Source organism: Agelaius tricolor, unplaced genomic scaffold (genome assembly GCF_023055355.1).
Source record: "Agelaius tricolor isolate 1412-34295 unplaced genomic scaffold, bAgeTri1.0.p SCAF_6, whole genome shotgun sequence".
Taxonomy (NCBI): domain Eukaryota; kingdom Metazoa; phylum Chordata; class Aves; order Passeriformes; family Icteridae; genus Agelaius; species Agelaius tricolor.
In genome coordinates this window covers 42,348,969-42,374,308 of record NW_027269266.1, presented here as the reverse complement: position 1 = coordinate 42,374,308, position 25,340 = coordinate 42,348,969, and the positions used below count along the sequence as shown (strand labels likewise).

The window sequence follows — 25,340 nt, the reverse complement described above, 5'->3', positions numbered from 1 at the left end:
TGGCATAAGCCTCTGATCAACCACCAATCTTAGACAATTTATCAGAATAGCAAAGGAAACACAATGAAATCTTCAGCCTTTAGGTGTGTGGTTTCATATACACAGGGCTGACTCATGCTTTTTTGGAAACAACACTTGATCTTCCCAGCTGCTACCTTGAGCAGCTGAGAGCACAAATACATGAGGGAATTAAATGCAAAAGCAACTGGTCTCAGTGTCTAAGTTTCCTTTCATGAAAATGAGTTCTTAGAAGAAGCAGTGTTATAGGTGTGAGGAACAGGTCTTGAAATGTTCCTACGAAAAAAGGAAACAACCACAGCTGTGACCAGAGGGACAGAAGATGCCACCTTCACCGCCAGTGTAAGAAATCATCACTCTTTTACTTTAGATAGGCCTAGGTCATGAGCACAGAGATATTTTCAGATTCCCAGGCTAAGGCAGGTTGCAGTTAGTCTCAGAGCCTGACCCACACAAACCTCAGGATTTCATGCAGTAATTGCTGTAGCAGATGGTAAAGCAGCTCCCTCAGCTATAATAATTACATTAATTTACCTTGAATTTTGTCTGATAATTTAGAATCTCTGTGCTCATTTGAAATTTTATTGCAGACAGCTCTTCTTGGCTGGTCTCTTGGAAACTCTGTGCCTGTTTCTTTATTGTCTCCAGCTGCAATTGCAGACTTGGGACAGCTGCGGCACACATTTGAGCCTCCTCTAATTTCTCTTGCAGGCTCTTGTTCTCCTCTCTGAGATTAGAGACGTCAAGCTTCAGCTTCTCCTGTTGCTCTGCTGCCTGTTCTTCCAGTTCTTTGAACCTTTCTGTGGCCTGGGCCAATTGCTCTTCTGCATCCACTTTTTCAGAGGTCAAGGCACAAATCTGAATGCCAAGTTCAGCCATATCAGTGTTGGTCCTGTGGAGGAGATCTTTATTTTCTTCGTTTTCCACTCTAGCATTTTCCAAATACAGCTTAACCTTAGACAGCTCTTCCTTTAGGTTCATCAAATTATCTTCCAGCTCAGCTTTTTGATGGGCTGCTCTCTCCTGCTCTTTTTTCAGCTTTTCTTCCCTTTCTTTACATTCCACCAGTTCTTGCACATGATTTCTGTTGAGAGACTCACTCTGCTCTTTCAGCTGCTGGACAAGCGTCTTCTGCTCACTCAAGACAGTCTCAGTGACTGCCAGCTCACCTCTCATCCTCTCTCTCTCATCAGTGGCCTGCTGAAGCTTGACTCGCAGATCCAGGACTTCTGCCTGCAGCCTGGACACTTCACCTCTGTTGACCTCCAGCTGCTCTTCACTCATGGTCAGTCTGGAGGCCAACTCCTTTGCCTCCTTCTCCAGGGACGCTGCCTGCTGTAGTTGTTGTTTTTCCACTGATTCCTTTTCTGATGTGAGAGATTCTATAAGTTTTGTCTGATGAAGGCATGTCTTTTCAACACTGAGCTTTTCTATCTCAAGAGTCTCTGCTTTCTTCTTGTGTCTTTCAGCTTCTGCTCTTAGCTGCTGACATTGGCTCTCCATGCCCTGCAGTTCTACTTCCTTCTGTGTGAGCTGCAACTGGAGACACTCTTTGCTTTCCTTCAAGGTGTCCAAGCTTTTTTCCATTTGTAAACTATGCTGTTTGGCACTCTTCAGTTGTGCTTCAAGTGAGGCATAAGACTCCTTGGAGGTCTCTTCTCTTTGCTTTAGTTCTTCATATTCTGACTGCAGAGCCTCCAGCCTCTCCTCAAGAATTTGGCTTTGCCTCCTGGCATTCTGCAAGTCTTCATCCAGCTGTTTGTTCTCACTCCGGAGCTTCTTCTCTTTTTCATCAACTGACACCAGGGCATCATCTATCTCACTCTGAAGTTGTTTCTCAGAGGCTCTCAACTTGGCTACATCAGCTTCTAGGGAAGCTTTAGAAGCTTCCAGATTTTTCAGCTTCTCTTCCATCTTCTTCTTAGACTGCTGCAAATTCTCATTCTCTGCTTTCAGTTTCCTGCTCTCCTCATCCAATTCACTCACTGCAGAGTTTTGCTGCTCCATCTGCTCCTCCAGCTCCTTGACTTTCTGCCTGAGATGCTCCTTCTCAGACATGAGTTTCTGGTTTTGTTCCTGAAGGTTACACACAGTCTGACTCACCTTTGTTAAGCGACCCTCCTGTAGTTCAAGTTGCTCTGCTTGTGACTGGACTTCCTGCTTCAGTGCTCCTTCTCTCCTACCATACTCCTCCTCAAGTTTCTCTTTTTCCTTCCTGGCTTCCTCAAGATTTTTTTCCAGTGAACCCACCTGAGCCAGCGACCCCATTACCTGGGTCTGAAGCTCAGCCATCTCCTTTCCTTTCAGAGTCAGGGCCTCCTGAAGTGCATCCTTTTCCTTTGCCATGGTCTCCAGGCTCCCAGTCAGCTTTTCACTCTCTTCTTTGGAGTTAGCAGTGAGGCTACTGTATCTGGATTCCAGTTCCTTCTGTGCCTGTTCTTTCAGCATCAGCTCCTCCCTTGCTGCTTTCAGCTGAGAAGCATGTTCAGCATTGAGTCTTTGCATATCTGCCTTTTCCTTTTCCATCTCCTGAAGCTTCTCTAACAGTGCCCGTATTTGTAGGGCAGAGTCATACTGGGCTGTGGCTTGCTGTCCCTTTTCGTCCAAGGCAGCATCAACTTTTGCAAGGAGGTTGAGGTTCTTCTGTTCTGTGGAACTCAGCTTGGCTTTAAGCTCATCAATGCAAAGATCCTTCACAGCAATCAAAGCCCTAGAGGTCTCCAGCTCCTGATTTGAAACCTGCAATTTTGAGGCACAATCTTCCTTGCTGGTCAACAGCTGCTCCACCTTTGTTGAGTGTTCCTTCAGCTGCTCCGTTGCACTCAGTTCCAGTGACTGTAGGCACTTCTGCAGGTCATGCACAGTGCTCTGAGTGAAGTGTGAGACCTCACACTGCTTCTGTAACTCTGTGATCATCTTTGTCAGCCGGGAGTTCTCCTCACTGTAGTTATTGCTCTTCTCCTTTTCTACCTGTACTTGTTCCTTTTGAAGGCTGACAGCTGCCTGGAGCTCCTGGTTTTCCATTTCTAGCTGGTGAATACGATCTTGAAGTTCCCTCTGCCTCAGCTCAGCCTGGTCAAGTTCTAAACGCATCTCTTCGTAGCCCTCAAGGTGTTCAACATTTAGTGAGTTATTCACATCAGGGCTGGAAGGAAACTCTTGTGCCTAAATGAACAGAAGGAGAAAATCAGGAAGTTTAAGCAGCATTAAACATTCATTCAAATGGTGTGTTCAAATGAAAGCAAGTTCAGGTTCTTAATGTACAATGACATTATGTGTTGCCTTTATAGCACTACAAGATATCAACTTGTAGGAAATGAAGCTTTTTTTCTCAAAAGATAAATGAAAACATGCCTGTCTGCAGGTAGTCTTATGAACATATTTCTTTCTTTGACAAGATTTACATGTTAAGTTGAAGCAGCTGACAATCCCCTTTACTTTTAATTAAAATGCTTCCCTTTACTTTTAATTAAAATGCTTTTTGCAGTTTAAATTATAAGACTCATAACCATCATAAAAGTTCTCTGAAACTATGTCAACGAAGGACCTACCATGACATATAAACATTTATTTGTGATTTGCTTACCTGCAAATAATTGCTCACTAAACTGCTCATGCTGGAACTGCGACTTGGGGGCTTCCATAAATATGCTGAAGATCCAAGTGAGGACAGAGTCCTCCTGTTTAGAGAAATAATATCTAAGGTAAGTCTAAGCACATATATATGTATCTTTCTACTTGTATATGTAAGATTGATCTAGTGGTAACTACCACATAAAAAAGGATATAACTGCACCCGCAGTCTTGGCCAGCAACCACTGAAGTTGATGAAAAATAAGATAGGGATATCGGAGACATCTATAAAAGGTGATGGGGCTGGCAGCTGTCACTTCCCTCATCCACAAGAACTACGCAGCCTTGCTCTAAGGAATTGCATTGCTGTGTGGTGGCGGCTCAACCAGAGGATGGCAGCAAAGGGCCCTCAGAAACCCCCATGGATACAAATGGCTCTGGACCAGACCTGGTAGCTTTTGCTATCCCCCACTTGTAGGTGGGATCTCTGTGGCTGCAAGTGAAGCACACAGCTTGGCTGTGCAGTCACTACATGTCTCAGCTCTTGAAACAGAGGAAGCTAAGAAGATTTCTTCTTGTGCGTGTATAGATGAGAATAGCTCGGGATTTGGGCCAAAACTGCAGCTACTGAAGTGCCATATTACAGAGCACCATCTCTGATCCCTGGTTCTCAGTATACTGAAGGACAAACAGGACAATTTGGTCATGGAAAAAGCATATACCTGCTCAAACACAAGTGTTCCTACCCACAAAAGCAGAAGCTTTTACAGATTCTTTAGCAAGCAGGTGTTTTATAGCCTTGTAAATATAAAATCACAATGTGGCTCCATCTTACCTGGCAAATGCTGGCCAAGCAGCATCTAAATCATAGCCTCTTGATGCCAAGTCAAACTGAACATCAGTGAGCTCATAGAGTTGACCCACAATGTCAGAACTCATTTTGGAATTCAGAAATGGACTTCTTGCATAGTACCAGTCACTTGAAAACAAACAAAAGAGAAGTAATACTCATTCATAGGCAAAAGGGAAGCAGCAGTTTCTCTTACATAAAACTCCCTACATCATTATTCACTCCACCACAGAAAAACTATGATACAGTATTTTAAACACAAATGAAAACAATTAGACCCACCAAACAATATTCTATCCCTTCAATGTCAATGAAATGAAACAAATGTAATTAATTCCACATCTTTAAAGGGATCCCTGCACAAAATGTTTTTTCCTCAAGTGTTTGGGCAAATCACTGACAGTAAAAAATATTTGCAATACACTGGATAATCACACAGTAACTAAAGCATACATTTAATACATCAAAAATGAGGAACAGAAAGCAGCATCCAGAGATAAATACATCGTGAAAATAGCTGGCTTTTTCTTAAAGCCCTAGCAGCACCCCTCCAACCAAATGCAAACTATCTTTGGAATTTCCTGGCCAAGGGCAAGTTTGGTCCTTTGTGTGACCACCCACAGATATATGTAAATGCTTTCTGGGCTTTGTGCAACACATTCAAATTATTTTTCTCTCATGAGGAATAGTCCATCAAACCCAGGATCTTCAATACTTACAAATATATGACCTTTCAAAGTGATGTACAGAAGCATCAGCACAACCCACTCCACATATATTAAGCTGTAATAACTTTCAATCTTTACAAGCCCAAGATAGGCATGAACCAGTGACCCAGGCCAAAAGGTCTGTGATCCTTCATATCCTATTACCAGCTCTGTAAGCCAAACAACTGGAAGTGTTTCAACTTCTTTCAATAACTACTAGGTGATGTTGCTTGATCACATTGAGCAAACACCCCATTAGTTAAAAAAGCCCTTTGCTATTCACCTGGTCACTTTGGTGTTCATAAAACATTGCTGCAAGGTGTCTGCTAGCCTTTGGTGAACCAGGGAATAACGAATAAATGCTCTTCCTTTTCCAAGAGAGGTTCGTAGCTTGAAGGGAGAAACCACAAGAAAAGAAAGTTAAATATCATTTGTGATCATGTAGAGACATGGCCAGAACAGCCTACAAAGCAGCACAAAAATACTCACAATAAGCCACTGTAAAGCAAAAAGTTGTAAAGGAAAAAGTTGTAAAGGAAGCCAGTAAGAACTGCCACTGAGAAACACCTTTTCCTAAGTCTGTCATTGGGTGGAATCTTTACAGAATGATGAATTTGTTTCTACAGCTGGCTATTGTTCACTTTATAATAATATAAAAGGCACCACAGGACCAACGAATCATCTAATATATTGAGTACCTGAGCACAGACTATGCTAAGAACATTTCAAAATAAAAGGCAAATCTCAATGTGCCCAGCCAAGATAGAAGTGACAGCTTAAGTTACTGAAGATGTGTATGGCCACAGCTGGAAGAGCTTTAGGAAAGATTAAGTCATAGAACAAAGATGTACACATATACAAATACACATCCCCATGGACACAGTAACCCCACATAAATGCAAAAAGCCTTTCTTAATATGTAGCTTCTAAGTTGATTAAAACCTAATTATTTTTTCAGACCAAGAACAGCTGCATGACCAAAATTAATGGATCTTTTAATAAAAACAGCTGTTAAATCAACATAAGGGGGATCACAAAGCTCAGTACTGAATTTTTTTATTGCTATTGACTTGAAAAATCAATACTTTGTTTTTACATCTGAAGCATTTTCTGTCCTGCAAAATAGTGAAACACTGAATAGTGGTGTTTCTTCTTTCTATCAAAGTCAGTAATCAATTTAGAAATGGAAAAGGATGAAAGAATTTCTCACCTAACTGCTCATCTAACTAACAAAGCAAACACATTTATGTTTTAAAATAGAAGCCAAGACAAATAATAGAGAGGCTGAGGCACAAGTTAGTAGGTTACTGTAAACTTTGCTTGAAAGGTTAGTGTGAAAGAAGGCTCAAAGGCCACACAAGCTTTCTTTCCCAGCCATCAGTATTCCACTGTGCTGAAGTGAGAGCTTCCCTGTTTTTGCTGTTACTGGGCTTCTGCTCTGAAATAACACAAGCTCTTCATTTAGTTCAGTAACCCACTACATACAAAAATGTTCCTTATAAATGGAACCTGAATGAAATATGAAGCAAAGACAGCAACACTTTTTACTGATTTTTGTTTTGAATTCTACAGGATGGAAAGTGCAAAATGCCATGGTCCCTAAGCACTAAGTATCCCAGAAAGAGCAAATTTAATTTACCACCTGGTTTTCACCCTCATTCACCCTTCAGGTATCTGAACATTTCTTCAGGGAGATGCTATCTCTACTCTGTGCACAGGAGCTTACAAGTGTTTTTTCCTAACTAGACATATTTAGTGAATATCTTAAGAACTGTCAAAAAAACCCCCAAACCCTGGAAGCCACAGAATTAATCCTATCCTTACTCCCATTGGTTTATCAATTTAAATTCTGATACTTTCTATAAGCAATATGGAGATATCAGAAAAAAAGGTACATGATGAGAACCAGAGGAAAATATTTACATATATGCAGCTAAAAGTAGCCAAAGACTATTTGACTAGGAAACAAAACCATGCCACCTCCTGCTGGAGCCCTGTTAGAAATCAGGGAGGCAGAGTGTCTGGAATTGACAATATTTCCATGTTGCCAGCAAACACTGTACCTAAGGTGAAGTGTATGGCTGTAAACATTTGGAAAGATGTGTATTAAGTGTAATCACCTTTGGAAAGGGAAAGGGGAATGACCAGAACTCACTGCTCACCTACTGCTCTCAAGAATAAGGCCCTCTTCTTAATTAACAGATAACAGCTTCCAGGGTATTCTTATTTGCTTCCTTGCTCCACCTCTCTAGCACATCATGCACCCTAATATTAGAAGCACTGCAAGCAGAGCAGAAGCTGTTGAATGTCTGACTGTTCTTTAAGATAACTGCTATTACTCTTTCCTTTTTGTTAATTTCCAGGTTTGAAAGTCAACTAGTATTGTTCAGTAAGCAAATAAAGGACATTTGGAAACCTCTATGTTCTATCCAGCCAGGTTCAAAAATTTGCTGCTGATTTCTACCTGTAATGAAGGGGAATAACAAATATATATTTATGCCACGTGTCATCTAATTTCTGGGCCCAAGTCTGCCAGCTCACTTACCCAAAACAGATCACTGATTCTTTTTTTAAGAGTTTATATTTCTAAACCACAAGTTAATAAAGATTAAGGAAGCCTTCTATACACTAATTTCTATGGCTGCACATAAATTGAAGTAGAAAATATCCTGCTTCCAAACTATAATTTCTGACATTGTGATAACAATTTAACAGCCAGAGATACTGAAGAAGAAAAAAGCAGAGCAGCCTTTACATGTGGCAATATGCAGGTGATACCACAGGCAACAAACTGCTGACTACAGCACAGCCACCTTTGCAGAGAAATCTGCAATCGCCACACCACTGCCTCTTCTATCCACAAGGAAAATCTTCTTCAAACAATTCTAAAGACTCAGACAGGATCAACACAGAAAGCTTCTCACAGCTTTTATTTCACCCATGCATTGAGCTGAAGACATAACGTGGTTTTTACAAGATTAAGCTTTTATTACTAATCTAAATCTAACAGGAACAAGGCTTTTTGTGCTGTTCCTGACAGCTTACCCAAGGGAATAATAACAATCACCCCTAGTCATTTCATCATGCTATTTCACACAGAGGAACAGAGTTCAGACAGAAGATGAAACTGCTGCTCTCAGTCAGTCCTCCTCAACTCTACGGACCAGTTTAAAAAGTCTTAACAAAAGTCAAATATGGTGAACCTTTCATCTTACACTTAGAGCCAGATACTGCTGTAAGCTTTGCTGAAGATGGCATGCTCTACCCTCGACCTGATTTTTCATTTCTTTTTAGAGAAAATGACATTAAGTTTATGAAAACACAGGGCATAACCAGAGACAAACAAGTCCATTCACTTGTGTAAGTGGTATTTGAAACAGGAATCAGGCTTTTGAATCCTACATAATTTAGTGCCCTAGCAAAAAAAGTAATCTTGCATTTTGATACTTCATGTGAAAATTAGAAAAAAAAATCCCGGTTTTTTTGCTATATGTTAAAAGGTTTTTTGTTTTGGTTTGTTGCTACTGCTCTCTGAAAAAGCATGGCAAAACATAAACCACATATTCTGATGCTTAACTGATATACTTACTTCTGTAATAGACTTGACAAAGCGGATTCCATCATTAGCTCCTTTGATTTTTGCCAGACAGTCACAGAAATAATCCCAGTAGTCTTTTCTGTTCCCCAGCAATGTGCTTTTTTCTTTCTGGTCAAACTTAAAGCAGGAAAACAAAATACAATGAGCAAAATTCAAATAGAAATATACTTATATATAGCTACTTGGAATCCTGTTCCTCTCCCAGCAGCATGTGCTTTCGTAACTCTTCTTAGCTTTAGCCAATGTATTCACAAAGGAAAGAGACACTGCACTGTACCACTGCAATCCAGCAGTTACAAAAGCTACTTAACTGACAGTAAGAGATAATAATGTTCTGGGTCTCTTTAAAATACAGACATCCATTCAAAACTCCTGAGACAAAGACTGGCAGCAGATTCAGCATCTGTTCAAGAGCAAGGCACTAACAACCAGCTGCTCAGAGACCTACAATTAAGCGTGGCAGTAGCATGAGTGTATGTACCAGTAAAACATGCTCTAGTTAAATCATGTTCAGAGCAGCAATGCAGCAAGTGTATGGACTGAACCCTGGACCATCCAAATCCCAAAGGATTTTCCAGTTTCTGCTCTGCAACCCCATTAAAACTCCCTTGCCTAGACTAAGGCTAGATTAGCATTTGTTGCAAATTAGCATTTGTTGCAATCAGTGGCATGATTACGGTATATGTGGACACCACACTATGCAAACTGAATTTCAGTTTGCCCAGCAGCATCCTCTTTTACTTAAACCTTAAGGGTGGACAAAAAGCAGCAGTCCAGATTAAAAATCAGCCTTTTGCCTTAAGCAGTCCATTCAATCAAAAAAGCTTTCTAAAGCAAAATTGTTGAAAATTCTATAAATTACTCACATCCAGTATTTATTTTTCATTAAAATGTCAAGATATCATTGCCACAGTTTTTTCAGGATAATTTAGCAAGATATATCTTTAAAATCAAGCTCAGATCTTTCATATCGATAAAGAAATGCCTTACGTTTCTCAAGTCAAACTTCCAGCACTGCCTTTTGATTACATTAATTTTCACTTGAAATAAGTATAATAGGCAGCACATATTTCAGTCCTCTTATTACACACACCAAAATACAATAGAAAGACTCAACTCGTTATTTATGGTTATTTGAGTTAAAATCCACAGGGTGAAGAGTCAGCAAGAGAAAATAAGGCCAAGTTCTGCTGGTGGATTACAAATGACACAAATCACTTTTTACCTGTAAGAGGTACTCAAGCTTGTAGGAGAATTTTTGCAAGTTGACACTGTCGTCTGTGATCGGTTCGCCTCCTTCTTTAAATTCTTTACTTAATTCAGTCACTGCATCTTTAAAACAAGACAGCAAAATAGTTAACTAATGCAGAGGACATATAGCACTGAATCCATAAACAACTACATAAATGCTTTCTTCACAGACACTCATGCATGTGGACTCATTTTCTTTTAGCTGAAATGTCTTAATGACAATATGAAGAAATGACTGATAAGCTTGTAATTTGAGACCACCCATAAGAAAATAGGAGTTCAAACTGTGACAATCTGTTGTATGGATTATTTCTTCTTAAAACACACACCTAGCACTTCTGACACTTAGCAAAACCTGCTAACAGACAATTGCTAATTGCTACCTCAGCAGAGGGAAGAGAAATAACTTTTTGCTGTCTCATGTGCACATTAAGGTATTGCCACAGGACAAACAGAATTCTGATTAGAAAGGACAAAGCATGTAATCTGCTAAAGGGGATCAGTAACACAAGAACAGTCGTTCAGTCAGCACATTTATCTTCTCCATGCTTTATTCAGGAAGGTTCAGCTTGTGCTGATTACAAACACAAATGAAAAAATAATTTACATAAAAAATAAGCATACAGCAACTCCATTTCCCTGAAATGTACACCCATAGTGGATAAGGAAATCTCAAGTCAAATATACTTTATTGTCCCCCCGGACACTCTAGCCCCAAAAGGATGTACTTCTCAGCATCAAAAATTACTGATTTTGAGCTTGCTTTCCCCTTGGTCTTTTATTTATTTCAGGTGACTGAGTGAGCTTTAGGTCCCAGTCCCACTCAATAACCCTTTGCAAATTAAAATTTCTTCTTGTTAGTAGTCACATAGATCTCCTTTTTTATGTTACAGGAAGATGCAGATTTTCAGCTTTGGTGCATATACCTTTTCTTTAATAAAAATTAAAAGGAAAAATATCAGAATCTTGGGAGAGGCAGCTGATTAGGACAGAAAGGGAGCAGAAAAACTGTTATGAATCTGGTAACAATTCTGCCTGCAACAGAACTGTTTAAATGAAGTTGGCTACTTCTAGTGGAAGACAGGTTCTGCTGCAGCAAGAACAGCAGGTGTAATTCTCCAGCACCCTTCCTCTGGGTCTCATTTCCCAGCTAGGTTTGACCTCCTGGTATCAATGTAATTGATACAGGGTGACTCTAACTAGGGAATAATGTGCTCTGACTCCATGATTTTAGATGGTTGAACAATGTTTTATTAAGTTATATTATATAACACTAATACTATACTAAATTACATACTAAAGAAATACTATATTATGAAGATACTAAAAAAAAAACTTGTGACTGTCTGGAGACAGTCAAGACACAGCTTTGACCCAATTGGCCAAAGAATCAAAACAGCTTTCACTGGTGTCTAATTAACAAATCATTTTAGGTAAACAATCTCTATAACACATTTTACATTTGCAAACAACAAGAGTAGTAATAGAGATGAGAATTGTTTTCTCTTCTTCTCTAAGTTTCTCACTGCCTTCCCCAGGAAAAATCCTGGGAGAGAAAATTATGTGTCTCTCTGTTCAGAGAATGTGAATACTACATCCTGTTTTTTTCCTTTCCCATATTAGCATCAACTCCACACCAGCTTCCCACTAAGGAAGGCTAAGTTTTAGGCCCTTTCTCTTTACTTCACATGAAGTCTTGTAGCAGCAGCAGCGCAGCTTTATGCATGCTGAAGTACTAGTTCACAATGCACACCTCACACACTCCTTTCTTTAAATTGTAAAACTTATTTTTTCTCTTACTTAAATTTACAGAATTTAAGAACTCAGGGTCCTGCAGAAGGTACAGCACTTGTCTCACAAAAAAAAAATCAGTCACACTGCACACCTTGAATTATGTTGCTACAATGCTGCAGGAAAAAGTTACACAATAGAAAACACAACCCCTACTCTCTGTTATCTAAACCCAGGCTGGATGCAGTCCAGCCTCCAGAAGGTATCTGCCAACATGGCTCTCAGTGTACCTTGCAAGTCTCTGATAATCCGCTGCAGCTGGCTTTCGCCACTCGTGGCTGCCATCTTGGAAACAAAAGGAACTCCCCTCCTGGGCTGGTAACCTTTTCATCCATCTAGATAAAAACTGCAGAGTTCATATCCTTGAAGACCATTGGGTTGATGATGATTATTTTTCTCTGTGACACCTGCAATTGTAAAAGTCAAAAATAAAATGGAAGTCTTTATCAGCTCAAACGAGTAGAAAAGAGATGCTTTGACATTTTAGATCCTGTTGAGTAATGAATTCCAAGGCCAACCCTTTTCCAGGAATCTCCTTAATGTTTTCTTCTAGTTTTCACTTTCCATTTCAGTTATTTCTTCAGTTATATCTTTCAAAACAACCAAGCAAACCTCAGAGAGCAATTTTCTCTGGCTGGAGTTACAACACAGTTGGTAGTACAGCTCAGCTCTGGCTGGCATTTCACTCAATCTATCTTGTGACCCTGAGGAAGGTTCCAATGACATGTGATTTTCCCTCCCCAAACTCTCTGCCAGATCTTCCCTACAGGCTGTAGAGTAAAAAGGTTAAGACAAATTTTCCATTTCAGAAGGACTTTCAAGACACAGAGTAGGCACAAGCCAAGGAGTCAAAAATGATACATGCTTGATTCTCTGACACTGGAGCATATTTTAAATGTGTAAGAACTATTTAAATATTTAGTACTGGAGTATGATTTTAGCACAAGGAGCACCTCACAACCCCTTCTCAGAACCCACTGTTCCCTACACATGTAAGATGACACCACTTTATTTTAAGCTCTGTTACAGCATCCCTGGCTGGATCAACATACCTTGCACCACCTTCTTTGCTTAGGATGAGTTATACTTGGCACTCACAGAAAATCTTCCTTAAGGTAAAATTAATTAAAAGCCTCAAACACTTTAATAAAACAACCATGCCTGGGGATGTAATCTTTCCAATGCTAATCTGGGAACAATCATTCAAAAAAAAAAAGCCACATAGAAACTGCATAGGGAACCTATACTAAGCATCCTATTCAAAGGTTGTTCAGAATTCTGTCTGCAGAGGTACAGCCAAAGTTTCAAGCAAAGACAACACCCAAAGTACTGAATCTTTAGAAAAATTGCTGTTACATACCAGTGCTTTTGTTATGATTCAAGCTGAACTACAATGAAATTAAGTTATAATTAAAATCTTGCAAACTTTTGAATCTAATGTGATTAGGTCACATTATTACATCTCCTTTCCCTTTCCATTCTTTCACTCCCAAAAGAGCTACATTGGCATGGCTGAAGTAAGTGTCTGAATTAATCAAACAGATCATCCTTCCTACCCTATGTATTAAGGTACTGCTAGGAAGTGATCCCAATGTGATCCTGTATTATTTTCTGTTTGAAACAAAGCAAACATTAACAAAGTCATAGAGACTGAAGAACATCAAGTATAAAGAGAAGGCTGAAACTAGGCTTACTCCTGAGTTTCTCTGCATGCCTGCACTTTGTTACATGCTAGTTTCCATTTCCATGTTTTGATGGTAGTTGCTATGTTATGACACAAGTGTTATGTGGACAACGTGCTGTGTGGGGAAAGGCTTTTGCCTGCAAAATCCCCACCACAACCAGTTGCTTCGGGGACAGGAGACCAGAACAGCATAGACTACCTGACCTGTGGTGCCAAACACAGTTTTTTACCTTAAATCAACAATGTGACATATCCAAGATTCCTATTTCGGTGCTACCCGAAGACCATACAAAGTACCACACTTCTTGGGACAGTTTGGGTACTACTGAAAAAAAGCAAGAGTAATAAACTCAGTGAGTCAATGTTTCTTCTTCTAAGCACTCACAGTAATATCAGCCTATCTGCTCAGCTTGGCAAGTGTTACAGAAAGGAGCTGAAGTGAGAAGACTCTGCCCTGTGGGCAATGAAAGACAAAAAGTGCGTCCAAACCTTTTCCTCACACAAAGAGGGAAAAGAGCAAGGACCAACAAGGGGTCCTGCCTGTGCTTCCCAAAGGACAGAATAAGCTCCCATTCAAGGCTCCAGAGACACAAAGGCTTTGGAAGAGGCATGCCAGGAAAACAGCGAGCAGATCAACTGCAGGCATCTACAGAGACAGTAGGAAGTTGGAAATTGAGCCTTTATTTAGCAATAACCAGCAGGGAGTGGGACCCTGGGCATCCTATGGCAGCCAGGCACAGCATGGGACCTGTCAAGTGCTAATTCCCAGCAGGGTGCACAGGCAGACATTCAATGAAAGAGGACTAAGGCTGTTCAGTTTCCCCAGCCCCATTAGCACTGCTTAAATCAGTGTGTATGCCCAGAAGCCACAAGTAAGTCACTACTGGGTGCACAACAGCTCAGTGGCACAGGGCAAGAGTAGGCTCTGTGCTCCCAGTGGATTGATTTTGTTGAGCCAAAGCAGCCAAAGATACATATCTTTATTCCTGTTTGGATCTCTAGGTAGAATGTGAGAACCCTGAAAAGAAACCACCACTCAGCTGGAGGCATGAAGCTGCACAGCCCACTCCTCTTCCTACTCCCTGTCGCCTCTCAATACCTGGAGCAAGGTCTCACAGCTTCCCCCTTCCATGCATCAGCTCCCACAGATGACACATGCATTTATCCCCTTCTCTTCCCAGAGGTGAAGAGGATCTTTTGACCTGGACTATGGCATAGGGCAAATGTGCTGAAACTTCTACTTGTCTTCTCCTCTACAAAATGGGGAGAAAGGCTCATCTCCCCTCCATGGTCCTTCCAGAGGTATTCTTAGAAAGCACAGCTCATCCCACAGAAAGGTGCGTAGCTCTCAATTCCCATGGCAAAGAAAGTTGATAATGTATCTTAACTGGTTTCTCAAGGTTTCAAAATAGGAAGAGCTTCTGTAAACACCTGATCTAGTCCTTCCTGATCACAGAACATTTTGCCCAGAATTCTTTAGCTCCTCCAGAATTCTCTGTTCCTCCAGCATTTCCTATCCTACTCTGCACACCTGTAAATACTTGCTTTGTGAAAACAGCATGATACATTCCTCAGGCATGAGTGACCTGCTGTGGGTCGAGAGCTTTTTAGATGATGCATTGTTACCTCTTATATAACAGCACTGGACTAAGGCTGATGGCATTAACTTGCCCAGAACTGCTGAGCTGCAATGACACCAGCACAGCAACACTAAGGACCTGGCACAGAGGAGGCAAGACAGGGCATGCCACCAGTCCCTCCTCACACTCCTGGGCCGTGCCTGCTGATCTCTGGAGGTGGCTCCTGCCTTCCTTGCTGGCATAAGTGCTAGTGTGGGGGTGGCAATCTTCTTTACAGAGGAGGATATCCTGGAGATTAAAGAAAGAAGCAGAAAGGAAATAGCCCACATACAAGAAAAGGAAAGATTTACCTGAAGGGGAGTGAGACACATATAAAACAGGCAACAAAGTATAATGACTATAATTAAACTGGTTAATGAAGTAGCTACAATGACCTATATTTAATCTGATTCTATAAAATTTATCTATCTTCATTTTTTACATTATGTCTGCATCTCCTGCAGCTAGCTTTTAATTTTTTTATCAATTGGTCAGTTTTAGGCAACTCTGACAGAAGGTAGCCATCTTCAAAATATTACATCTTCAAAATATTACTTCTCCATGTGCAATGAAAACAGGAAGCAGGGAGAATGTCCATGAGCAAAGTGTCTCTGCATTGTTGAAAATGCTACAGTGAGATCTCCGTTATAGCCTGATACCAGCGAATCCATTCCCCACCCAAATGTGTTTTCATGTGCAGTAAGACTGCAGACTTGGTGTAATTCAGGTAAACAGTAAATCAGATTTGCAAAAAATATTCATTGGAAACCAAGATCCACTACTTTCTACTTCTTATGGAAATATTTCTTGCTAATATGATTACTCTGATCTAGTTGTTCCAAACAAGGACACTTCATCACATGGCCCCAGATGGTATCACAAGACCTTTAATTATTTGGTGCCCACAATCCTACACTGTTTCTAACATTCTATATGAAACAAAACAGGCAAGGGAATATACTGAGAAAAATCCTATGTTTGTAAGTCATAACTTTACCTGCATTATTTCTTTGTGTAGGGTGAACATGATATGTTCTATAAAAGCAGATACTGACCGATAACTGCAAGGCACACAGTGGAAAAGAACTCCAAACAGCCTACCTGGTCATCCAGCTGGCTACAGGACACACTGACAAAAGACACTGAATGCAAAACTTGTGGCAAAGATGAAGGAAGAACTGGGGAGAAAAAAGTCCCTAACCCTCAAAACTGCAACAGCATTGATTTAGTTAAATAATTTCATTCCAGTATTTGTCTGAAAAAAAATACTTTGTTGTTGCAGCAAACATGGAGCCTCAGTGAAATTCACAGTAGCTGTGCTGCAGCTTTTCTTATTTTGTACCATGCAGGCACATAGAGCCACATATTCATAAAGCTGGAGAGCTATTTGCTGAAAGTAAGGATCTGAGGTATAAAAGAGACAGCGTGATTCTTCTGTCATGCACACACGTGCTTTTTATAGGGCAACTCAACCCTTTGTGCTTTAACACTGCATACAAAGATATGTGACTGATAAAAACACACACTGGACTATATTAAATAGGAGGATTAAAAGCAAAAGGCAGGCATAGCCTGAAAGACAGCTAGGGTTTCCGAGAACTGAAATTTTCTTTTCAAATCAATCATTCCCCTTCATTTTCTACACCAACAAAACTTCACATTTCAGTGACAACAACATGGTTTGGGAATATAAACAATTAGCAATAAAAGACATCTTGCTGAAAACACATGTCCAGAAAAACAAATTCTCACAGGATCATAACATAGCGGAAGAGAGTAACTAGATGAAAAGCATAAAAACATTCACATTTCACAAATGCTTGGCAGAAAAGGAGCATTTTTATAGTTAAAGGCTCCTTACAGTAAAGCCTTTTTGTGGGGAGGCTCTGGTGCTCTAGGAATATTTGCATTTTACATCATAAGAACACTAACTAATAACATTAATAAAATATGGCTTGTACCCCATACCTGACAGAAGAGACTGACACAAAAGAATCAGTAAAGTTTTAAAGTTTTTAAAGGTTTTTTTGTGCAATCTTCTCTATTCTATGGACAACTGACCTACATTCCATCCCTATTCCTTGTATTTGCAACCTCTTCTCAGAAAAAGATCAAAACTAGGCAACACACAAGAGTATACAGTGGCACGATAAGAACTCCATGAGACTGAGTTAATTTTTAACCTTGAGTGGACAAAGCTGGCACCCTAACAAATTTTTTTAATGCTGCACCTATCAAATTGGATCTCCACTCTAATAACTGGCTTTAAACCTTTTAAAACCTTACATTGTACTCTGCCAAACAGGACAGATGCATCAGACTAGGGACACAAATTCCTGACTTGGAGAATACTTTTTTTGCCTCTGATATTCCTTCACATCAATAACTGTTGAACAACATGAACTCAAATGACCACTTTCTGCAAACAACACCACAGGGATGACCTAGTACATATCTCACAAAGACAACCTTGTCTCAGCCCTATCTCATGATGACAGAACTTCCCTGTTTGAGGAAGCAGTCAGTTTACAAAGAGAAGAGCTCTCTTCTGATAACAGGAATTTTACAAGTATCGCTTTTAACAAACTTGTCTGCCCTTTTCCCTTAGGACACGCCACACCTTGTCCCACGTCAGGAAAGCTACACCTTGTTTACTAACATCTATCAATTAACCCAACCATAACTTTCCCAGAGACTTGCTTCTCCACACTGCTTCCATCCTATTTCACTCCCCATGGGAGAAGGTACCCCTGCTGTTCTCAATGCCTGTATGGTGAGCTGAAAAGACAGAATTCATTCAAAAGTGCAAAGGTTTTTTTCCCCCTTCATGCTCTCATTCTCCTAAACAATTCTCCCTGTGTCCCTCCCTGCCACAAAATCTGCTCTTTCTCTCTACAACTCACACAACCATTTAAATGCCTTACACATCCCTCAAGCCAGGCACATGACACTCAGGAGGAGCTACTCTGAGGAGCACCATGTAGACACCTACAGAAACAGAAACACCAGAGGACTTCCAGCTGCAGAGGAGCATTTGGTGATTCATGAAACTCAACTTGCTCATCGTACAAGCTTGGAGATGTCAAAATCTCTTTCAAGTCTCCAAAATTGGTCACTGAGCCTTGTTCACTTCCTCAGCAAGCTTGGCCTGACTAAAGTATCTCAGCCACGTCTGAGACTTCGGGATAGTTAAAACCAACAACAATTAAATCCTGGATTTTAATGGGACCCTTCCTCAGCAGCACTTTTTACCTCTGTATCTACTGTGGCACACTGTCCCTCCAAGCTGAGGTTTCAGAAGTACTTGAAAAGGCTTCCTCCAGCTAATGGTTTTGGGAAGTCTGGCAGACGGGTGTTGAGCCTTGCCCTCTTATAGCACCTCATGTGTCCTCCCTCCAGCCAGCAGCGTTCCAGAATAACTCCTGGCCTATATGCAGTTCCCAGGGAAATACCAACTTGCAACACTGAAAATTACAGGTTTTGACCACATATGTGGACCAAATAGAGGGTGAGGCAAGCAAAAACCAGGCTGAGACAACCCAAACTGACAGGCCACTGAGTGAGTCATGCTGCCCAGAGTCAACAGAAAGAATTCTTGTTTTCCTTCCTCTGTAGCAGGAAGAATGGAGTATTTCCTCTCTCCCTCTTTTCTTGTGTTTTCCAGTGAAGGTCACCATTTTTGGGGGAAAGGGGAAATTTGAGAGTTAAAAATTCCAAAGATTTAGAAGCATTTGGAGGAGATGCCTGTATGAGACTGTCATGCTGGGTGGCTGGGAGGATACAGGCTCACAGATGACGGAGGCTTGGCATGAGCCCAGTTATTTGGGATATCCTGATCCAACCAGTTCACTTTCGAAACCTAAACTGGCTTGTAGCAGTAGCAAGACCTTTCCTGTCCTCATCCTTCTTCCCAGCAGGACTCATTCAGAGTTTAACTGTTTGTAAATATCTCCTGAGGTCACTATACCACCAATCAACACAGAATACCAATATGGGCAAAAGTATTAAGCCAAAGGAAGGGCATACAAGTCAAGGTCCTGTGCCTGCACTGAGATCCAGGCACTTTGCATAAAAAGTTCTGCTCTTTCTGTCACTGTTACAAACTGTAAAACCTTCTTCAGAATACATCTGGGCAAAGGATTTTAAATTATAACTATTAGAGAATTTTTGGACACTAACAGCTACCCTTCCACGAACAAAATGGAATTACTACATCAAAATATGAACTAGACTAGATACAAGCTGTGTAAGTGTCCCTGCATTGGCAAAACCAAACAAATAAACACACAGTAATACAAACAAATAAATACATTAAAATGATAATGAAACAAATAAATACATTAAAATGATAATGTGTAACAATAAAAACACTTAGGGTTCTTACAGTTCCCTTAAGTTTAATAATCTCAAAAACATGTAAAGAATAGTAGAAGAGTTTGACATTTATCTGACAAATAAACAATTGTTAATTTTTAAATGTGATCAACTAAGAAAAATAAATAACACTCTGGGTTAAAAAAAAATCAGTATTACTTTTCCTTGAGTCTACTGCATAATTTCTGCAATTTCACAGACTACATCTTGACTAGTTTTGTCTCCCTAGTTATTTCTTTAGGTCTCCATCATGCACCAAACAAGAGGAACCTAGCCTCCAGGATATTAGGACAAATTCCTATTCTTTTACGTAACCCTCTAGCAGTGGAGAGAGGGACTGCAAACATAATACACTCTTTCACTGTTATCAAATGGTGTACATAAGAGACTCCTTCATACATGAAAATCAGGCTCCATAACTAACAGGTTCTTGTGAAGTAGTAGTGAAACCAGGTTTATAACAAATGCTGTCAGATATATATACTACAGATATTACATATGTACACTACAACAAGCAGAGAAAAATTGACTATCAGTTGTTTTGCACCACAGCATCTTAAGACACAACTTTTTAACTGCAGCACAGTCTCCTAAATGTGAATGTTGGGAAACACTATTTGGAATGTCTAGAACATTTTTTAAATTCAAGCACTCCCACGAGGATCATTGGAAGACTCCAAGAAACTGCCTTGCACACCATAAAATCTGGAAAACATAAAACACACTACTGCATGGCCGTAAGAGAGAACATGTTGCCATGCTACTGACCAGATAGAGAACATGTTTTACCCTGTAAGTTTCACCCTGGCTTGCCTTCATGAGCATACAAAGTCAGAGCTGGATAAAATCATCCACTTTCACTCTTCAGCATTAAAGAAACAAAGGCCTGGTACTTCTTCCTCTGTTCAACTTCAAATTTAAAACTTCAAGCTTGGTTTCAAGTGACAGGCAAAACCAGGAGAGTGAAGTCTACAGCTGACCAACTTTGTGTGCCAAACCAACCTTGCAAAAGTCAGCAGCAGGCTGGATGCAGTGACCCGGACAGAAAACGGGGCCCTGTGCTGGGGCAGCTGCAGCATCAGGGGATTCACCAGCTTCCAGAACACGGCACAGCCCCTCCACAGCCCGACTCACCACCGCAGCACCTCTGCCCGAGTGGAATCCCGTGTCCAAAGGCAGCAGACAACCATTTCACTAAAACCTTGGGTTTTTTTCCTTCTCCTTGCTCACTCTGGATTACCAGGATCAACATAAGCCGGAGGAGGAGGGCCGGCTGCAAACCCGGCATCTGCTCTGGAGACAGCCCCAGCTGCTCCGTGTGCCAGCAAAACCCTCTCCCTATCCATCCGCCGCAGATTTGCCGACACAAGGGCAAAGTGGGATTAGGGCCGCAGCAAATATTTGCCTGTCAGCACTTTACACTGGGGTGAGGGCACGGACGCGGGCGGGTGTTTGGTTTCCAGCAGGGTGACTCCGCTCCCCCTGCAGCTGCAGGAGGGCAGAAAACAGAGGGCAGTGCTGATGTCGGCCTAAAGTCAGCGCTCACCGCGGGACATGATGACACTTCGGGGGACTGGGTCTAGGTGGTGGCCCTGAGGGACGGGGACTCCCCGTTCCCGGGGGCTCCCAGGCGATGCCAGCCAGCATCCAGCCCACCCCGGGCTGATGTGCCCCCGCCATGCCCGCGCTCACTCCGCCGCTGAGCCGACCCGGGCACCCCCTAAAGCGTCCGGCAACTCTCGCCCCGCCGGGGCTCCTCCCCTCGAAGCCGAGCTCGGCGAAGCAACAAGTGGAAGCCGCCGAAGTCACTTCCCCCTCAGCCCGCCAGCTCCCTCCACCCGCCACCGCCTGCCCGCCCCCGGCCCCGCCGCGCTCCCTCGGGGGTGTGCGGGAGGAGTTGCTCGGTACCTGCGCGGCCGCCGCCGCCATGTCGCGCAGAGGCGGCCCGGGGTGAGACTCCGGCGCTCCCCGCCCGACTACAACTCCCGTGAGGCCGCGGAGGGGCCGCCCCACAGCCGGGGCGGTGTCTGGCTGCGGCGCCGGGGGTGCCCGGAGGTGGCGGAGACAGAGCGCCGCGGGGCGAGCTGAGGGGTTTGGAGCGGCTTTGGGGGAGAAATCGTCGCTTTCGGCTACAGCTGCAGCTTTGGGGTGGTTTCCTTTCGGGGAGGCTGGTGTTTCTGGTGGCCTCACGCAAGGTCGCTCTTTACAGAATCACAGAGTCCTTAGGGTTGGGTTGGACTCTGGAGACTCCTGGTCCAACCCCCTGCCAAGGCAGAGTCACCGAGTCACCTCCAGCAGGTGACACGGGAACGCGTCCAGGTGGGTTTGGAATGTCTCCAGAGAAGGAGACTCCATGGCGTCCCTGGGCAGCCTGTTCAGTGCTCTGCCACTCTCAGTGTGAAGTTCTCTCTCACGCTGAGGTGAAACTTCCCCATGTTTAGACTTATTGGCCATTGCTCCTTGGCCTGTTGCTGGGCACCACGGAGGAAAAAAATAAAACTTAATAAATTTTTGTTGTTTGTTTTAATACATTTTAATATAGTACTGACTTGCTTTTACAACTATTCTGTATCTGTATGGGGTACATACAGATACAGAATAGTATCTGGGGTTTTTTTTAATGGGTTTTTTTTTCCTCATTTGCACATCAGTTCATCAAGCTCTTTGCACGGAATACTTGAGGTAAATGTGAAAGTCAGGCATGATAAATCTGTTATGCAGCACATTTCCCCTCTCTGCTCTTGCTAGTTGATGAAAGAAAAATCCTCATCCCTGAACTGAAGGGATGAGAGGACATAGTCTCGAGCTGTGCCAGGGGAAGTTTAGTTTGGACATTAGGAGGAATTTCTTCACAGAAAGGGTGATTAGACATTGGAGTGGACTGCTCAAGGAGGTCGATGAGTCACCATCCCTGGAGGTATTAAAGGAAAGACTGAACATGGCACTCAGTACCATGGTCTGGTTGACAGGGTGGTGTTTGTTTGTCATGGGTTGGACTTGATCTCAGAGGTCTTACCTAACCTAATTGATTCTGTGACTCTGTGAAAGATGTAGGGAGAGATTACTATGTCCACATAAAATCAGAGACTGGCTGAAAGCAGGTGTGAAACTGGAACAAGAGGTTGCTTCCTGAGACAGGGTGTGGGGAGTACAGGGGCATGGGGTTCCTAACACTCCCAGCTCCAGGCTCCTACAAGCAGGCTGTTTCCTCTTTTCAGATTTTATCTCTCCCACAATGCAACGGATTCTCTGAAAGGGCATTTCTTTCCCAATGCCTGAAATAGGCTACTCTTGTTTTGCACTTGAAGTGTGAACTTGAAAAACTTCCTTTGCTTTTTTTCCCACATTGCTTTGGTAAACAAAAGATTTTAAATTAAACTTGTGAGCAAGCAGTTTGTCATCAGTTCTTGCTGCCATGCTTGTGACTTTCTTAGCATCATAAACATCAGCTTAAGCTGAAGATCAAAGCATTGAATTTTCAAGAGTCTTGAGGAAATATGTGTAGTATGTGGTCACTGACATGTCATCATCATCCTTCACACATAAGAATGACTAAGTGACCTTAGGTTTTGATGATTAATCTTCATCTAATGTATGTTTTTTGAATAGCTCAAAAGCATTTTAGTGCCCTCAGAAATGCAGGTTATATGCCTTTGGGATGCATGGGATGCAGTGGGATGTCTTACACCGTTTGGAAGCAACCCTCAGGCTTACTTTTCTTGGCACACTTTGCTGAATCATGCCGCAGTCCCAGGAGCATCTGCTGAAAATGAGTGTTTTCCATTGATCTCTAGGCAACTGGGTGTCTTCCAAAAGTAATTTCAGGGTCATCAGACACAAATAATGGTAAATCAAATCCCATAGAATTTCACTGCAATGGATTTTATTTTACAAATTTTCAAAAAGTCTGTGTGGAATTCTACTTTTCATTTGAAAATAATAAATTAGAATGGATTGTTCCTCTTTTTAATTATGTAGTAACAAGCTACTTTCAGAAATATTTAATTATTGAAGTATTGGCTGTTTATGTATCCATCAAGTTCTTCAGACAAAAACATGCTGTTTCCAACTAAATCCATAGCTGATCAACACTTCCTTAGAATTTTCCATATTTCATAGCAATAGAAGATGTTAGAGATCTTTCCTTTTTGGAAGCTGCACTAGAAAAAACCCACATTGTCTGCTCAACATGTGTTGCTTTCCTGTATGTTTACTCTGATAAAATTTATTGATTAACTTCTTCATAAACCATGATGGGCTAGATGGGAATTATTTTCAGTTTTACTAGCTAGGAAAGGCAATGTCAGTCATGCCCCGAAAAGGAAAGCCTTTGCTGGGAAAAATTTTTTCACTGGGTGATAGAGAGAGCCAACTCAATCAACTAAAACAACTAAATTGCTGCTTAGTGGTCTTCTGTGCACTACAGATGAGTGTTTTATGATGGTCTCTGAGTATGTGTCCATAGAAGGTGTTCCTTCCATTTGTCTGACATTATTGTTATATGTGCTACATGTTTTCTTTAAGTTTTTTTGCAAGAGTTAATTGATGTTCTATAATGACAGAAGGGCTTTGCTTCCACTAGCACTTGAGGTATTTTATGAGAGTAGTTAACTCCAGTTCCCCTGGTCACCCTCAATGGATTAACATACCATTGTAGCTAGACTGAACAACAGGCTGCTGTTCATCATCAGAAACTTTCTGTGACTGTGGGGAGAAAGCTTTGGAAGCACTTTTTGCATTTGTTTGCATGCTGTTTTGAATAGGTGGACAAATAATTGTCATTAGGTATAAAGCTGGGAGCAGGCGACATAAAAAGAACCAGCAAAGCTCTAGAAAACATCTAGAAGCAAATATGGCATTTTAGACAAAGTGGCTGAGGAGCTTGGAAGAATATTCCGCTAAATATCAGGTCAGAGACTGACATCCACCAGAGAGCATCAGGTTTAGGAACTGCCACTAATCAGAAAGGGCTGCATTTCACTCCTGGGTGGACAAAGTAGGTACCAAGTATTTTATCTGGTTTGGTGCTGGTTCAACTGCACCAACAACAATGTGGGAGAACCAAGACATAGACTCGACTGTGCAGTTTAAATGAAACAGAGTCTTTTATATACATCTATATGGGTGGCACAGGGATAAAGAACTTTTTTTTCTTTCTTTCTTTTTTTTTTTTTTTTTTTTTGCTTCTCTTTGTTGGAGGAAAGCAGTGTTGTTTAGAGGAATGAAACAAACTCAAATATGTTTTGGTTTTGTTACCTGAGCAGTTTCTGAATATGGAGAGAGTACACCACTCCTCACACTTTTCTTGGTCCTTCTCAGTATTTTGCTTCTGTGGAACAAGGGCATTTTCAGCCGCAGAGTAATCATAAGGAGAAGATAAAGTAGAATTTTATTTATGATTGCAATAAACTCAATATTTCAAAACATTGAGAATATGAAGGTTTCCTTACTCTCAGTGAAAACACTTGTGGCAGTAAAGTACAAGGCTGTGCTTTCCCAAAATTGCACACCTTTATGCATCTAATTCTTGCTCTGATTATGATCAGAAGCAAAATTTTCATTGATTTTACTGGAAACAGGATGTTTCCTTAAAATGGGGTTAGGGGTCAGCTTTGCCAGGAAAGATCTTGGATTTCGAGTGGACAAAAAGTTGAACACAGCACAGGCGTGTGGCCCTGTAGCAGTGAGGACTAACTGTTTATGGGCCTGTGCTGCCATCAGGCTGAGGGAAACCTTTATTCCGCTCTGTCTGACATTCTTGTGGTCACTGACAATGTCTCAGTACTGCAGGTCTCGTGATCTGCAGTGGAGTATCTAGTTTTGGGGCCACCAATGTAAGGAAGAGACACTGACTGATTGAAGCTAGCCCAATGAA

General features: G+C 41.6%; 1 protein-coding gene across 5 annotated transcripts in view; it reads right to left on the bottom strand.

The window, feature by feature from the left end:
* The window catches only part of FYCO1 (FYVE and coiled-coil domain autophagy adaptor 1), a 46,057-nt gene extending 24,580 nt beyond the window's left edge, over positions 1-21,477 (bottom strand). For 3 of the 5 annotated variants that reach the window (XM_071429544.1, XM_071429547.1, XM_071429549.1), the window contains exons 1-8: positions 21,374-21,477; positions 12,019-12,195; positions 9,972-10,078; positions 8,738-8,863; positions 5,432-5,538; positions 4,427-4,570; positions 3,605-3,698; positions 553-3,183 (exon numbers count right to left, since the gene is read on the bottom strand). In XM_071429544.1, coding sequence (XP_071285645.1) covers positions 553-3,183; positions 3,605-3,698; positions 4,427-4,570; positions 5,432-5,538; positions 8,738-8,863; positions 9,972-10,078; positions 12,019-12,073 — 3,264 coding nt within the window. In that variant the 5' untranslated portion in view covers positions 12,074-12,195; positions 21,374-21,477. Of the gene's footprint in view, positions 1-552; positions 3,184-3,604; positions 3,699-4,426; positions 4,571-5,431; positions 5,539-8,737; positions 8,864-9,971; positions 10,079-12,018; positions 12,196-13,702; positions 13,778-20,467; positions 20,685-21,373 lie in introns of those variants that run through there. The other 2 variants (XM_071429546.1, XM_071429545.1) reach the window with 2 other exon arrangements.
* Between the last annotated feature and the right edge of the window lie 3,863 nt (positions 21,478-25,340).